The 16038-nt window shown below is 50.4% G+C and overlaps 1 protein-coding gene across 2 annotated transcripts in view; it reads right to left on the bottom strand.

Annotated features, from left to right (window-relative positions):
• MPP1 (MAGUK p55 scaffold protein 1) overlaps window positions 1–12550 on the bottom strand; it is a 57865-nt gene extending 45315 nt beyond the window's left edge. Inside the window, exon 1 of one of the 2 annotated variants that reach the window (XM_077826145.1) lies at window positions 12157–12550. In XM_077826145.1, coding sequence (XP_077682271.1) covers window positions 12157–12258 — 102 coding nt within the window. In that variant the 5' untranslated portion in view covers window positions 12259–12550. Of the gene's footprint in view, window positions 1–6594; window positions 6883–12156 lie in introns of those variants that run through there. The other variant, XM_077826147.1, reaches the window with a different exon arrangement.
• Between the last annotated feature and the right edge of the window lie 3488 nt (window positions 12551–16038).

The following is a 16038-nucleotide window of genomic DNA, read 5'->3' on the forward strand; positions in this document are numbered from 1 at the left end:
CATTAAAAATCCTGCCCATCCCGGGCCACTCTTCTCCTCCCCCACCCTCCCCTATGGGGGCAGGGTGAAGAAGCTTGGTTCTGCAGACTCCTGCTGCAGGGCAGGCAAGCTTCCCCCTCCCCAGCCTCTTCTGCTGGCATGCTGCGTTCCTGCCCCTCCTCCTCTCCTTCCCTGCCACCAATCAGCTGATGGCCCTTGCAAGGGAGGGGGAGAAGCGGAGCCCGCTCTGCTCTTCTGCTCCGGGGATGGGGCTGTGGGGAAGGGGGGTGGAATCGGGGCATATCCCCTCCAGCCCCCTGCCATGAGCCGCTCTGGGCAGGGGGCTGGAAGCACCCCCAGGACCCTAGCCCACACCCCCAGCCATCTGTCCTGACCCCTACATCTCCCCACAAACACCCAGCCCTCTGCCCTGACCCCTGCACCTCCCCACACACCCCAGCCCCCTGCCCTGACTCCAGCACCCCCCACACATACTCAGTCCCCCCATGCCCTGACCCCTGCACCCCCCTCATACACACCCAGCCTCCTGCCCTGACCCCTGTGCCCCCCCACGACCCCAGCCCTGACCCCTGTGCCCCCCCACACACACCCAGCCCCCCCACACCCCCTGCCCTGACTCTTGCACCCCCCCACACCCCCTGCCCTGACTCTTGCACCCCCCCACACACCCAGCCCCCCCACACCCCCTGCCCTGACTCTTGCACCCCCCCACACACCCAGCCCCCCCACACCCCCTGCCCTGACTCTTGCACCCCCCACATTTCCACCCCCATCCTGAGCACCAAACGGGAGCTCCTGCACACACACCCCCCCACACACATTCCCACCTGCACCCCTTGCAAATGGGAGTTGCCCTGGTAAGCACTCCACATCCAAGCCTCCTGCCCCAACCCTGAGCCCCCTCCCTTATTCTAGCTCCTGGCCAGACCCTACATCCCAACCCACAGCCTGCTCCTTCACCCCCAGCCCTGTGCTCAGTGCACTCCCACCCTCAGCTCAGTGCAGAGAGAGAGGAAGAGAATGGGCTAGAACCAGGGAGAAGGTAGGTACGCACTATGTGGACAGGGCCGGGATCCCAGACCGGCAGCGGGCTGAGTGGGGCTGGCAGCCGGGACCCTGGCTGGCAGGAGCTGGCGGACAGCCCCACTCAGTCCGCTGCCCGTCTGGGGTTCTGGCTGCCAGCCCCTTGCCAGCCGGGGTCCCGGCCGCAGGCCCCACTCAGCCTGCTGCCAGCCTAGGTGAACAGAACCCCAGGCCGGCAGCAGGCTGAGCGGGCCGGTAGCATAAGATCAGCATTTTAATTTAATTTTAAATGAAGCTTCTTAAACATTTTGAAAACCTTGTTTATTTTATATATTATATAACTAAACTATTGTTGTATGTAGACTTATAGAGCGAGACCTTCTAAAAAAGGTTAAAATGTATTACTGGCACATGAAACCGTAAATTAAAGTGAATAAATGAAGACTCGGCACACCACTTCTGAAAGCTTGCCAACCCCTGTCCTAGACTCTAACCGCCGCCTGTTGAAACCACAGTCAAACAAGGAAAAGTTACAAGAGAGGCCAAGGCACCAGGATAGAGAGGGAAGATGAAACAGGCATGCTAACTGCTCTACTGCTGGCAGATGGGGCTAATACAGCCCCAGATACATCCTCTTTACTAACATCAGCACTCCAAGGGGCTGCCACAGCCAGGACCAGCCATGTTGGGGTTAAACAGGAGCACTAACCTTTCTAAACCACTAGGCCAGCTTGTTTCTACCTTAAGCATTGGCATTAAATAAGTCGATGCCCAAGTATCAGCAGAGGTAAAAGCAATAGGAGCTGTGGGTTAATAAAGAGACCTGTAATGCAAAGCAGTTACTGTGTTGCCAACTCTCAAAGCTTTCATGAGTCTTGCAATATTCAGTGTGTTTCTTAAAGCCCCAGTTCCTGGAGTTCCATGAGAATGTCAGCTAAGAACATTTCTAGCCCTGGTGGTCCCTGAGAAGGGTTTGGAAAAGTGATCTCATAAAGGCTTAAAACCCAGAAGCAAATAAAGACCCCAAAGGTGTTATTTTTTTTAAATCTCATTATTTTGAAGCCAATCTCCTGATTTTTCAGGGCCTGGCTCCTGTATTTTGGGTGCCCTGGGGTTGGCAATCCAGTAACCTCAGAATTAGGAACACCAGAGTTATGATCTGACCGGTCAACCACACACCTCATTTGGAACTGGGAGTATACAATCAGGCAGCAGCAGAGACCCAAAAAAAAAAAAAAGGCAAATACATTACAGTGCTGTGTTAAATGTACACTACTAAATAAATAAAGGGAAAGTTTCAAAAAGATTGACAAGGTAAGGAAAAAGAAAAGGAGTATTTGTGGCACCTTAGAGACTAACCAATTTATTTGAGCATAAGCTTCCATGAGCTACAGCTCACTTCATCGGATGCATACTGTGGAAAATACAGAAGATGTTTTTATACACACAGACCATGTAGACTCCCTCCTCAGGCCCTATGCTACCAGCACTCCCAGCTACCTTCGAGACACCACTGACTTCCTGAGGAAACTACAATCCATCGGTGATCTTCCTGATAACACCATCCTGGCCACTATGGATGTAGAAGCCCTCTACACCAACATTCCACACAAAGATGGATTACAAGCCGTCAAGAACACTATCCCCGATAACGTCACGGCTAACCTGGTGGCTGAACTTTGTGACTTTGTCCTTACCCATAACTATTTCACATTTGGGGACAATGTATACCTTCAAATCAGCAGCACTGCTATGGGTACCCGCATGGCCCCACAGTATGCCAACACTTTTATGGCTGACTTAGAACAACACTTCCTCAGCTCTTGTCCCCTAATGCCCCTACTCTACTTGCGCTATATTGATGACATCTTCATCATCTGGACCCATGAAAAAAAGCCCTTGAGGAATTCCACCATGATTTCAACAATTTCCATCCCACCATCAACCTCAGCCTGGTCCAGTCCACCGCAAGAGATCCACTTCCTGGACACTACAGTGCTAATAAACGATGGTCACATAAACACCACCCTATATCGGAAACCTACTGGCCGCTATTCCTATCTACATGCCTCCAGCTTTCACCCTGACCACACCACACGATCCATTGTCTACAGCCAAGCTCTGCGATACAACTGCATTTGCTCCAACCCCTCAGACAGAGACAAACACCTACAAGATCTCTATCAAGCATTCTTACAATTACAATACCCGCCTGCGGAAGTGAAGAAACAGACTGATAGAGCCAGAAGAGTTCCCAGAAGTCACCTACTACAGGACAGGCCTAACAAAGAAAATAACAGAACGCCACTAGCCGCCACCTTCAGCCCCCAACTAAAACCCCTCCAACGCATTATCAAGGATCTACAGCCTATCCTGAAGGACGACCCCACACTCTCACAAATCTTGGGAGGCAGGCCAGTCCTTGCCTACAGACAGACCTCCAACCTGAAGCGAATACTCACCAGCAACCACATACCACACAACAGAACCACTAACCCAGGAACCTATCCTTGCAACAAAGCCCGTTGCCAACTGTGCCCACATATCTATTCAGGGGACACCATTGCAGGGCCAAATAACATCAGCCACACTATCAGAGGCTCATTCACCTGCACATCTACCAATGTGATATATGCCATCATGTGCCAGCAATGCCCCTCTGCCATGTACGTTGATCACACTGGACAGTCTCTACGTAAAAGAATAAATGGACACAAATCAGATGTCAAGAATTATAACATTCATAAACCAGTCAGAGAACACTTCAATCTCTCTGGTCACTCGATTTCTGATCTAAAAGTGACACTCCTTCAACAACAAAAAAACTTCGAAAACAGACTCCAACGAGAGACTGCTGAATTGGAATCAATTTGCAAATTGGATACAATTAACTTAGGCTTGAATAGAGACTGGGAATGGTTGATTCATTATAAAAAGTAACCTATTTCCCCTTGTTTATTCCTTCCCCCCCTCGACTGTTCCTCAGACGTTCTTGTTAAACCCTGGATTTGTGCTGGAAATGGCCCACCTTGATTATCATACACATTGTAAGGAGAGTGATCACTTTAGATAAGCTATTACCAGCAGAAGAATGGGGTGGGGGGAGAGAAATCCTTTTGTAGTGATAAACACCCATTTTTTTCATGGTCTGTGTGTATAAAAACATCTTCTGTATTTTCCACAGTATGCATCCAATGAAGTGAGCTGTAGCTCACGAAAGCTTATGCGCAAATAAATTGGTTAGTCTCTAAGGTGCCACAAGTACTCCTTTTCTTTTTGCGAATACAGACTAACACGGCTGTTACTCCAAAAAGGTAAGAAAACTGTTTCTGTGATTGTTTCATTTAAATTAAGATGGTTACGAGCAGCATTTTTCTCCTGCAGAGTAAAGTTTCAAAGCTGTGTTAAGTCACTGTTCAGTTGTAAACTTTGGAAAGAACCAGAATGTTTTGTTCAGCGTTACAAACAGCCTCTGTTCCGAGTTGGTGCTAGCAATGAAACAGAAGCACTAAGGGATCGTGTGTAATGGCCTTACCAGGCCTGACTGGGTTAGGGGGATGTTGACCATAGGGACAGTGCCACAGCCTGCTCAGTGTAAACCTCCTGCCTAGCACACACACGCAACATTGTTGTTCTTAAGCTTTGGCCTTGTGTAGCTTGTGACCTCTCGACCCTTCGAGAGTCAGGGCAATGACGGCTGCTTAATGCAGGGCTCTCAAATCCCTTTGAGGGAGAGGAAACATCTGCAGGAGGGCTCAGAGTTCAGGAGCACTGTGAGGAGCCAGCTGAAGTGAAAATACAGACTGAACGCCAGCTCAGCAGAATCCAGGCAGAGGGAACAAGGGTTACTTCTGTACCTCGCTGGAAATGGGATCCAGGTCAGGTCAGAGCCCAGGGTCACCTTGTCCCACATTGGAGATTCAGGCTCAATTCCTCTGGGACGACAGCTCCTGAGGTGAATGGAATAGCTGTGTAATGGGTGGCAAAGGAGGGGGCACCAGGAGCCGCTACTCTGTACAAAGTGGCCTTGATAGTGCTTTGCAGATGGGCCATGTTGCATTGGGCACGCTGGTGGAAAAGTGCCCTGCTAGGACCACATGTTCCAAGGGATGGGGGGAGCAGTGCATCTACTCAGCCACTAAATATACCAACCCTGCCCCCAGCACCTCACTGAGACCAACCAGATCACCCTCTGGATCTGGACCCAAGCGCTGGAGTGTCTGAAATCCAGACCTGAATTTTGCAGTGGGCCTCCCATTTCTAAAATGGGCTGAACCCAGATCCCAGGCTGGAGAGGGGATATTCCTTGGAAAGGCCAAAGAACTCTCACCCCTCCAGCTCACACGGGTCCTGGGGGAGGGGAGGCGTAAGCAGCCCCAGCTTAGCAAAGGAGGCCAAGCTCCTCCAGCCAAATGCTGCCACCCTTGCTGCAGCAGGCAGGGAACAAACACGCTAGCAGGCAATCAAACATTAACTTCACAGCAATTAGATAATTTGAACAGCCATCATCCTTGTCCAAAGATCAACCAGAGAATGGTACACTTTGCTAATGCCCCTACTCCACGAAAGGGGATAAGGGCCATCTGCCTCCACTACCTGCTTCGCTCTCAGTTACTTCTTCAGGTCAACTTTGAAAGAACTGGACTCCCAGAGGAAGCCCTGACTAACAAGGGCAGATATAAAGTCACCCAGCAGAAACCCAAAGGTGATGCTGGCCCGCTACCCACTCCAGGCTGGCACAGGGACCCAAGGAAACAGCTGTGCAGCAACAAATGAGGTCAAAGACACACACAGGCCTAGGTCTCTCTTGGATTCACCTCCAGGCAGGGATCACTGCACAGCCAGCTGCGGACAGGAAGCAGGCTCCATTGCACAGTGTCTACTCCCTTCACAGCACCCTCACTGCTGCCTCATTGCAACGGGCCGTGGCCACACACAGACACCACAGCTGTCAGCCAGCAGCCCTATCAGGCACTGGGAATTAAACTGCCATGCGGGGGATGGATGGTGTTGCTCAGGGGATGGTTAAAGGGACACAGAGCCCTTCGCACTAAGCTCCCCAGTTCAAACCCAGCCCAGGCCAGCGGAGGCTGGAAGCTGCTGCCAGGGGTGTTTTGTGGATCCCAGCCCAGGGCCACATGACCAAGCACCCTACAAACCAGCAACACCATTGGCACATCAGACCATAAGAACAACCACGCTGGGTCAGACCAATGGTCCATCTAGCCCAGTAACCTGTCTGCCGACAGCAGCCAATGCCAGGTGCTTCAGCGCGAATGAACAAAATAGGCAATCGAATGATCCATCCCCTGTCATTCAGTCCCAGCTTCTGGCAGTCAGAGACTTAGGAACACCCAGACCAGAGCATGGGGCTGTGTCCCTGCCCATCCTAGCTAATAGCCATTGAGGGACCTATCCTCCACACATGCCCCCTTCACAGAAGCCCCAGCAGATGCCAAGGAACAAATGGGCAATGGAGACAGAACTCCCTCTTGCTGGAGCCCCCTGGCTCAGGGCTGAGGCATGCTGGCAGGGCAAGGCAGGTAGGGGAAGCCTGACCACTGTGCTTACCCTAGTGAATTAGGAAAGGCATTCTGTCTCCAGGGACCTCCTCTTGCCTTCTACAGGATACAAATAATCCTCTTGGGGAGCCACTCAGATCCCAGGCAGGAGGATGGTCCCCTGGGCTGCCAGCCTGGCACCTTTCTCCAACAAGAGACACAGCCCAACAGCCACTCATCCCAGAATCCCGGCCTCCACCTGGGACAGAGGGCAAGGGGAGAGCCCCAACACCAACCTCCACTCCCTCTAACAGAGGACCACTGGACCAGCCCAGCCTCAAAAGCTTAGTGTCAAGAGCACGGGCTGCCCCCACCACCTGCTGTGACCAAGCAATCCACAATAGGACAACCCAGCCAGTCTCTCCTGCCCCTCCCCAACATCCCCGTGGCACCCGCTATCTGTGCGCAAAGACAGTAGAACCTCCCCACACCTTACCCTGCCATCTGGTTACTGATAACAAGGGGTTACTTGGAGGCATAGGACCCTTCCAAAGGGCCAGTGCTCCACAGCCATCTCCTGTGTCTGCATGTGACTGCAGCAGGAGGGCTTTGGCAGACTGGGACAGAGAGCTCGTGGTTTCACGGGTCGAGAGGTGGGAAGAGCACCTGGCTGCAATGCACGATCCAGTAGCTAGAGAGAGAAGAAGAGGTAGCATGGAGCCAGGAGAAACCATGGAGACCACACCAATATGCCCACAGCAGTAAGCACAGGTGAAAGGGTTAAGCATCAGTGTATGAGGGGCCAAGGACCCGCTCCCTTCACCACCAGTACTGGGATCCATCAGGGAGCCCATTGCGATTGAATTATTATTTAAAGCACTTTCAATTTAAAAAAGTGTTGCAATGAGGGCAAAACTGCCCATTTTGACCTTTTTGGAGCAGAACATTTTGATTTTCGTTTTCAAAATGACTTTTCATTGCAATTTCCTTTTATTCTGAAAAATAGTATGAAATTTTTAAAGATGCAAAATTGGAATGCTTTGATTTTGTCAAAACAAAACATTCTGATAGACTCAAAGTGATTTTTTTTTCAGCATTTCAGCTCACAAGGAATTTAGATTGTTATTTTTATTTTCGATCCAGAAGAGAAGACATTTTGAAATCACGAAACTCCCCTTGACGTACCCAGTTTCTCCACAGCCCTACCCAGCACCCAACCTCAGAACTTCTGGCCTAAGAGCTTTGACATTGGCTTAAGTGGAAGCAGGATGAGACCGTTGAATGCATTTGAGGTTGGATCTGTTATTAGCATTTTACAAAAAGAAAAGGAGTACCTGTGGCACCTTACAGACTAACAAATTTATTTGCGCATAAGCTTTCGTGAGCTACAGCTCACTTCATCGGATGCATACTGTGGAAAGTGTAGAAGATCTTTTTATACACACACAAAGCATGAAAAAATACCTCCCCCACCCCACCAGCAGGAGAGTGGGGTGGGGGGAGGTATTTTTTCATGCTTTGTGTGTGTATAAAAAGATCTTCTACACTTTCCACAGTATGCATCCGATGAAGTGAGCTGTAGCTCACGAAAGCTTATGCTCAAATAAATTGGTTAGTCTCTAAGGTGCCACAAGTACTCCTTTTCTTTTTGCAAATGCAGACTAACACGGCTGTTACTCTGAAACTGTAAGGAGAGTGATCACTTAAGATGAGCTATTACCAGCAGGAGAGTGGGGTGGGGGGGAGAGAAAACCTTTTGTAGTGATAATCAAGGTGGGCCATTTCCAGCAGATAACAGGAACCTCTGAGGAGCGGTGGGGAAAATAAACCAGGGGAAATAGTTTTACTTTGTGTAATGACACATCCATTCCCAGCAGTCTCTCGTTGGAGTCTGTTTTTGAAGTCTTTTTGCTGTAATATTGCGACCTTTAGGTCTGAGATTGAGTGACCAGAGAGATTGAAGTGTTCTCCGACTGGTTTATGAATGTTATAATTCTTGACATCTGATTTGTGTCCATTTATTCTTTTACGTAGAGACTGTCCAGTTTGCCCAATGTACATGGCAGAGGGGCATTGCTAGCACATGATGGCATATATCACATTGGTAGATGTGCAGGTGAACGAGCCTCTGATAGTGTGGTTGATGTGATTAGGCCCTATGATGGTGTCCCCTGAATAGATATGTGGACACTGTTGGCAATGGGCTTTGTTGCAAGGATAGGTTCCTGGGTTAAAGGGTTAAAGACACTCTGATGCAGAACAGGGCATAAAAAGGAAAGACTGGGAGCAGACTCATAGTGGGTATAAACTGTCACAGCTCCAATGAAGTCTCTGAGGCCACAACAATTTATACCTGCTGTGGAGCTGGCTGTGGGATTCCAGACTGGTGAGATGGGGAGCACGAAATGTGAAACCGTTTCTTTGGTTTGACTGAAGTACCAAAACCCCTCTTTCCATACAAGATCATTCAGCTTTCCTCATGGTGCCAGATTTCAGCCACCAAAAAGAGAGAGAATCCAGAGTTCTGGATGAAAGCTCACATTTAACTCACTCATGATGGGTGGTTGTGTTTCTTTCTATTGCTTTATTGAACAACAGGGTGGGTTAAGGATAAAGTTTCAGTTTGGTCTCCAATTTCCTCCCTGCTTCTGTGGGTTTAAAAAGAGAAGCAGTCATTGCTCAACTGTGCGGCTTTACAGCCTGAAAGCTACACACCCTAAGAGTGCTGAGATTTCTGAGCATTTCTGGGGATAACGGGCCAGATCCTCAGCTGAGGTAAATTGTCATAGCTCCATTGACTGCACTGGAGATACCCCAATTTACACCAGCTGATAATGTGGCCCTGAAGCAGGAGGGCACACTGCAGATGTTTTCTTAACCAATGCCACTGCCATTCAGCCAGTGCTGTTGTGTGTAGGGTGACCAGGCAGAAAATGTGAAAAATCAGGACCGGGGGTGGGGGGTAATAGGAGTCTATATAAGAAAAAGACCCAAAAAATCGGGACTGTCCCTATAAAATTGGGACATCTGGTCACGCTAGTTGTGTGTGAAGCCTGCCACACAATGATCATTGTCTCAGGAGCAGGAATTAGGAGGCATGTGCAAGATTGGCCTGCCCCAGTTTCCCAGGGCTAAAATCCATTGCCACATCTCCTTCAGCCTGATGTGTGGACCTGCTTAACTGAGGTTGCTCAGCAGCTAAATCAGCTCATGTGACAAGCAGTTCCAGTTCAGACCAGCTACAACTTTGCAGCAAAAACAAGAAAGAGCCTCATTTTAGCCTGGAGCTGCAGCTTTCCTCCTCCCACTCAGCTACCCGTTCCCTACCCAGGGCAAAATGGCAAATCCTCTTCCAAACTAGCTTCACATGCCCCCCCCCCCCCCCCCGGGCCCCATTCCTATCCACCCAGAGAGGAGAAACACCCATGAAATGCTGCAGTGTGATGACAACAAGGAAACAGAGCAGGACAGTTCATTACAGATTCAAATACAGCTGTCAGCCCCTCAGCTGTCCCCCAGCCCCATCTAAGGGCAGTGAATACCATCTCCTTCCCTCACACCCTGCTTTTGCATCTGCAGCTCTCCCTACCCTCAGATTAGGGTTTCCTCACTGTACCCTGGGCTGGGGGCTCCAGAACCAATCAATGCTGCCCCCATGTCAGCCAGGGAGGTAGCGTAGGAGTAACACAGAGCGAGCACTCCCTCCCTCCCTGCTCCCAGATCTTCAGCCACAGCACGCCCCAGCTCTAACCCTGATCCCACTCACACCCGTTTTACACTGCTCTAATGCCACTGTCTTCAAGGGAGTCACTTCGGAGTCAAATCAGAGCAAGCAAGAGCAGGATGAGGGCCACAATCTCTGCCAGCCCCAGGGATGGAATGGGGTGGGGAGGCAAGTGAACTGAATTCCTAAACACCGATATCCTTGGTGTTGTGAAGAGCAGCTTCACTAAAGCCAGCCTCAACCCTTCAGTGACCTCACAGAAAAGGCTACACATGCCCAAGGGCCAGAGACTGGAGTGAATAAGAACCCAGAGACTTTGCAATAAGCACCTCCCATCTGTGGATCTTGAACCGGGAGAGGGATCGTTATCCCCATTTTGCAGATGTAGACACTGAGAAATGGAGCGGTGCAGAGACTTGCCCAAATTCAGACTGGGAGATCCAGACCTCTTAGCTCCCCATGCCCCTGCTTTGCCAGCTGTAGGGAGGGAAGTGAAATGTGATTGGTGCTGTACCACAAATGTACATCAAACTGCTTGGTCACGTCAATTCTACCCTAGGGAACTTAGTAGTTAGTGCACCATCTACACACCTGATTCAGAACACAGTAGCTAAGGCCGAGATGCCTTCTGCTGTGGGGTCATTTGGGCTGGAACTGTAATAAATACATTGGCTTCTCCAGTACAATAAATTCCTATCTTGAAAAAGTCAGCCAGCCAGCACCACCAGCATCCAGTCCAAAGTGAAGGCAATGGAAGCACCAGCGAGGTTAACAAGCACTAGACATGCCCCACAGGGAAGCTGTTAGCGTCTTTGCCTGGTGACACCTTCAGCCTGCAGGGACCTGTGCTCTCTCCATGTCCTCTGCTCTCTCCATGATTTTTGCCTAAGGAGAATGCCAGAGCCCAGCCTACAAAGCTCAGGAGAGTCCCTGTTTGCAGGAGAAGCTGTGGAAAGTGGCATCTGCTTTATTTGTTCGGTCACTGCTGTTTGCTTTCCCTCACTATACTTCTGACTGGTGCTGCTCAGGGCATGCTGAAGTGCCATTGCACACAGCTCCTCTGCTGGGACACAGACGCTCTGGAATCTCAAGTCCCCACAAACCCACCCCTCTCATAGCAGACTGGGTCACACAAGGGAGCTAGGGGTGGCATAAAACCCTCCCTCTAAACCAGTGGTTCTCAATCTTTTGTACTGGTGACCCCTTTCACATAGCAAGCCACTGAATGCAACCCCCCTTATAAATTAAAAACACATTTTTATATATTTAACACTATTATAAATGCTGGAGATGAAGCGGGGTTTGGGGTGGAGGCTGACAGCTCAGGACCCCCCATTTAATAACCTCTCAACCCCCTCAGGGGTCCCGACACTCAGTTTGAGAACCCCTCCTCTAAACATCCTGGCAGTACAATTGGCCCATCTCCCCTCACTGTTCAATAAGTGCCCGCCCCTCTAGTAAATTGGGGAAATGTATGATGCTATAGGCTGAGGGTCCCCAACCCTTGGAAGGTACCCCCCATAACAGACTAAAATTATATCCAAAATAAGCATTTTAATTGCATCTTTCCTAAATAGGGGTTTGAACATTTGGGAGAGGGAAACATTTGTGGCAACTTCTACCGCCTTCCCAAAGGCCTTGGGATGAGGGGCACAGATCCTGTTGTGCCCAGTTGCTTTGTGTACTGATCTCCCTCTCCCCCCTTGAAATAGTGTGTCCGGGTGAAGGGAGCCCCCAAACATAAAGTGTCCTGGGGCAATCACCCCGCACTGTATGAGACCTGGCTGCTAGCAGCCCTAGGCACTGTGCCCGGCTGCTTGCTCCCTGGCTGCCGCAGCACCCCGGGCCATGCTACCCTATCGCGGCTGCCTGCTGCTTTCCCTGTCCCCCGGGAAGCGACCCTCTTACCTCAGGCTTGGGCCGGCTCTGCAGCAGGTGCTCCAGGTACAGGTCGGAGAGCGCCGTCCGCATGCTGTTCACACTGTGGCCCCGGCTCGACTTGAGGGTCATGCCGAGCTCTCTGTTGCCACCCGAGCCGCCTCCTTTGCGCAGCGGCCGCTCCCACGCCGACTCCAGCCACCTGAGCCGGTTCCCCTGGCTCCAGCAGAGCGGGCCGGCTCCCCGCTGCAGCAACGGCTCCAGGGCCGACTCCAGTCCGTGCGCAAGCTCCTGGGTGCAGCCCCTGCCCACCCCGGCCGCCTAGCGCCGGGACATTAATTCATTCGAGCCGACTGGTGCCTGTAAAGCTGCTGCGGGGGGCGGGCTCTGGGGCTGGCCGGGCGGCTGCGCTCCCTGCCTGCGGGTTCGGGGTGCTGCAGCCAGCCGGGCAGCGTGCGGAGCCGAGTTGGCGGGGAAAGGAAGCGCCGGGCTGCAGGGAGCTGGCGAGCTGTCACTGTCACTCCCCCTCCCCGCCCTACAGGAGGAGTGTCCAGGCGGGGGAGGCCGCGGCCCCTGCTCCTGCTGCGGGCGGAGAGACAGACCCCAGGAACCCGGAGAGAGGCGGCTGGTAGGGGATGCCCGCTCTTCCCACGCAATGGCTCCCCTCCCTGCGCTCCTCCTCCGTGCCCCAGAGGGGAAGGAAAACAAACAAACGGGCAGGGAGAGGCAAATGGGGACGCACAGCTTCCCCCCACCCCCTAACAGCCACGCACCCCCTCCAATCCCAAACCCTTCTGCCCCGTCTCCCCCACCCCAAACAGCCATGCACCCCCTCCAATCCCCATCCCCTGCACCCCCAAACAATCATGCACCCCCTCCAATCCCCATTCCTCCAGCCCCATCTCCCTCATCCCCTGCACAGCCATGCACCCCCCAAGTCCCATCCACAAACCCACTGCTACTGCCCTCTATTCCCAGACATCCCCCCTCTAGTCTCACAAAATGCACCCTGAAATCCTTCCACCCTGCAGACATTCATTCATATCCCCAATCCCCCAGCTATTGCACCCGTAAATCCAACCACTGCCACCTGAATATTGCTCCTCCAAAACCCATGTGCCCCCAAGTCAGCCAGGTGCCCCCCACAAAAACCATCACCACAGCTCAGATAATATCTACTCCTCCAACATCCAATTCCCCAAAAATATCAATCCATCCATATCTCCAAATACCCCCCAAATCCAGTCATCTACCTCCACTCCCTCCCGGAGGGGAAGGAAGACACAAAACAGTCCCCAGCTCTGTGTGCCAGAGAAAGAAAGAAAATGATGGGGGGATGGGAGAAAGAGAGAGAGCTGGGGTAAGTGGGTGCTCCAGTGCGAGCAGGGAGACGGATGTACTGTGCAAGAGGGGATTAGATGGGAGCTGGGGGGTGGGGGGGGGAGGAGGAAGCAAGACAACAGTAAGTTACTTAGGCTGTGAGCTCCTTGGGGAAGGAACTGCCTCTGTGTTCGTACAACCCCTTAACGCAGTGTGGTCCTGGGCTCGTGGTCCTGGGCTCGCCACTACTACCTGGCCCTAGTCCCTCTGGCACTAAGCCCCAGGCTGTGCTCTGCTCTTTGGTGAATGACACTTGGATCTCTCTTGCTCCTTTGATGCAGAACCTGTGTGTTGGGCCTGCAGTCTCCCACTACATGTCTCATCAAATGGGAGGAGATCACGAGGTGAGATCAATCTAATAACCTGCCCAGAAATGTGAGGTCCCACTCCCTTGGGATATGCTTGGCTCACCCCCTACCGTGCTAAAACCTTTCCACAAGCAGCAGATATTTGGGTGCTCGCACTGACACATGAAGCACAGGGCCTGGGCAGCAGGAGTCCAGCTCACCCCTTGTGGGAGTGTCTAAACCCCTTGTCTGCAGCCACTTTTTGACTGCACTCCCAGCCCAGCCCCATCACTACTTTGGGTCGAATGAAATGTTTCATTTAATTTTTGAGGGTGTTTTAACCTTTTTTTTTTTTTAAACTGAAGTAAAATTCAAAATTCCATTTGTTTTGAATGGAAAAAATCAAAGCTTTTTATTCTGAAAATGTCAAAATGAGCCCTTCAATCTTTCTGGATTTTTTTTCACCAAAACAGTTGGGAAATTAGCCATGAATTTGTGAAATGTTTCCATAGGTCCGAACCTGCATTTTCTGATTGGAAAAAAGTTTAGTTTGAAAATTTTTGCCCAGCACTAAATGAAAAAGCTACAGCCTCTGAAATGAGAGTCACAACGGTCTTACCATTTCAACCCTCAGGCTAAGAGACCCGAACAAAACAAGCCCACTGCTCTGTACCCTTCAGGCACGTGATATGGACATGCGTGATGTATGGCCATAGATAGGAATCAACTGTAAAACTGGAACGCAAAGTCTGAGGGTGTTGAGATTTGCCCACCCATCCCACAGACAGGCCCAGCCATGAGGTCTGGATGCTAAGCCCAGCTTTCCTGAAGTCTGGAGGTATTCAGATCTGGTGTTTTGGTTCACGCTCATCTCTAGATGCAAAGTCAGCAAGTCTGTGCTTGCACCATCTCCCTGCAAGCTGATAGGGCTTTCATGCCTCTTTGGTCACATGTGTCACCTTGCTCAATGCTGAGAGGCATTTGGTCCGGGAGAGTGGGAGTTGAATGGAGAGTAAGAAGACCTAGCTTCTATTCTCAGCCCTCCACTGACCTTGTGCAAGTCATTTCCCCCTGTTCCCGCTCCCACTCTTTGTCTGTTTTGTCTGCTTAGATAGTAGGAGACAGCTGATACCCTGAAGAGCTTACAGTGCCTAGTACAAGGAGACCTTGATTTTGGCTGGGACCTCTAGCTGCTAAAAGTCCCTCATGTCACAGTGCAGCCTGCTTGGGAGGGACAAGCAGCAAGACTCAAAACTGCAGCCAGGAAGGTTTAATCCCATTTAAATGGCATCTTTTAAAAATAAATATTTTAAACAAGAATTAATCAAAGCTTTTGTATACAGTTTTGTAGGGCTCACAATCAGTGCCTTTGAGCAATGTGTGGTAAGAAACCCTCCCCTTTATGTAGCAGAGCCATGTCCCGACTGACAGAAGACAAATCTGTCAGTGTGCTTGCCCACAGATGAAGGCATTGGACACGAGCAGGGTTTGAAGATCTATGTACTGGTAATGGCACCAGAGGAAGATGAGCTGACAAACCATTTTGCTCATTTAATGTGATCCCTATTAATAACAGACTATCAGAAAGTAGAAACTGAAGATCTATGGATTTATCTATACAGAGACCCTCAGAAAAATTAATCTGAATTAACTCAAGGTGTGAATTTAAAGTGAATTAGTTAAATCACATTAAACTTCTGTGTGGATGCTCTTATTCAGAATTAAAATGACCTTAATTCAGTTTAGTTTAATTCCCCTCAAGTGAATTAATTAACCTCAAGTGAATTAAGCTAAACTGAATTAAAGTCATTTTAATTCTGAATAAAAACATCCACAGAGGGGCTTAATGCAATTTAACTAATCCACTTTAAACTTTTCTCAGGCCTGGTCTACACTTACAGTTGATGTCACCACAGGTCTCCACTCCTCTGACCGACAGAGCTAGGCCAACCTCAGTCCCAGTGTACATGCAGCTTCATTTGACATAGCTGCCCTTGTGTGGGGAGGTGGTGGTCTGACTCGGACTGAAAAAACCCTTCTCTTGGTGTAGGCTGTGTCTACACTGTGAAATTATACTGGCATAGGTACAGTGATGTAGCTATGCCAGTATAGTGTTCCTAGTGTAGACATACTTTCAGATTAGCTTTTCTAAGAGTTATTTGGAAATATGAAATTCAATGTGGGTGTTGGGAAAATGTTTTTCATTAAGATAAAACCACCACTGTGAAAAGGAAATAAGTAACAG

This window comes from Eretmochelys imbricata, chromosome 9, assembly GCF_965152235.1.
Source record: "Eretmochelys imbricata isolate rEreImb1 chromosome 9, rEreImb1.hap1, whole genome shotgun sequence".
In the NCBI taxonomy this organism is placed as follows: Eukaryota; Metazoa; Chordata; order Testudines; family Cheloniidae; genus Eretmochelys; species Eretmochelys imbricata.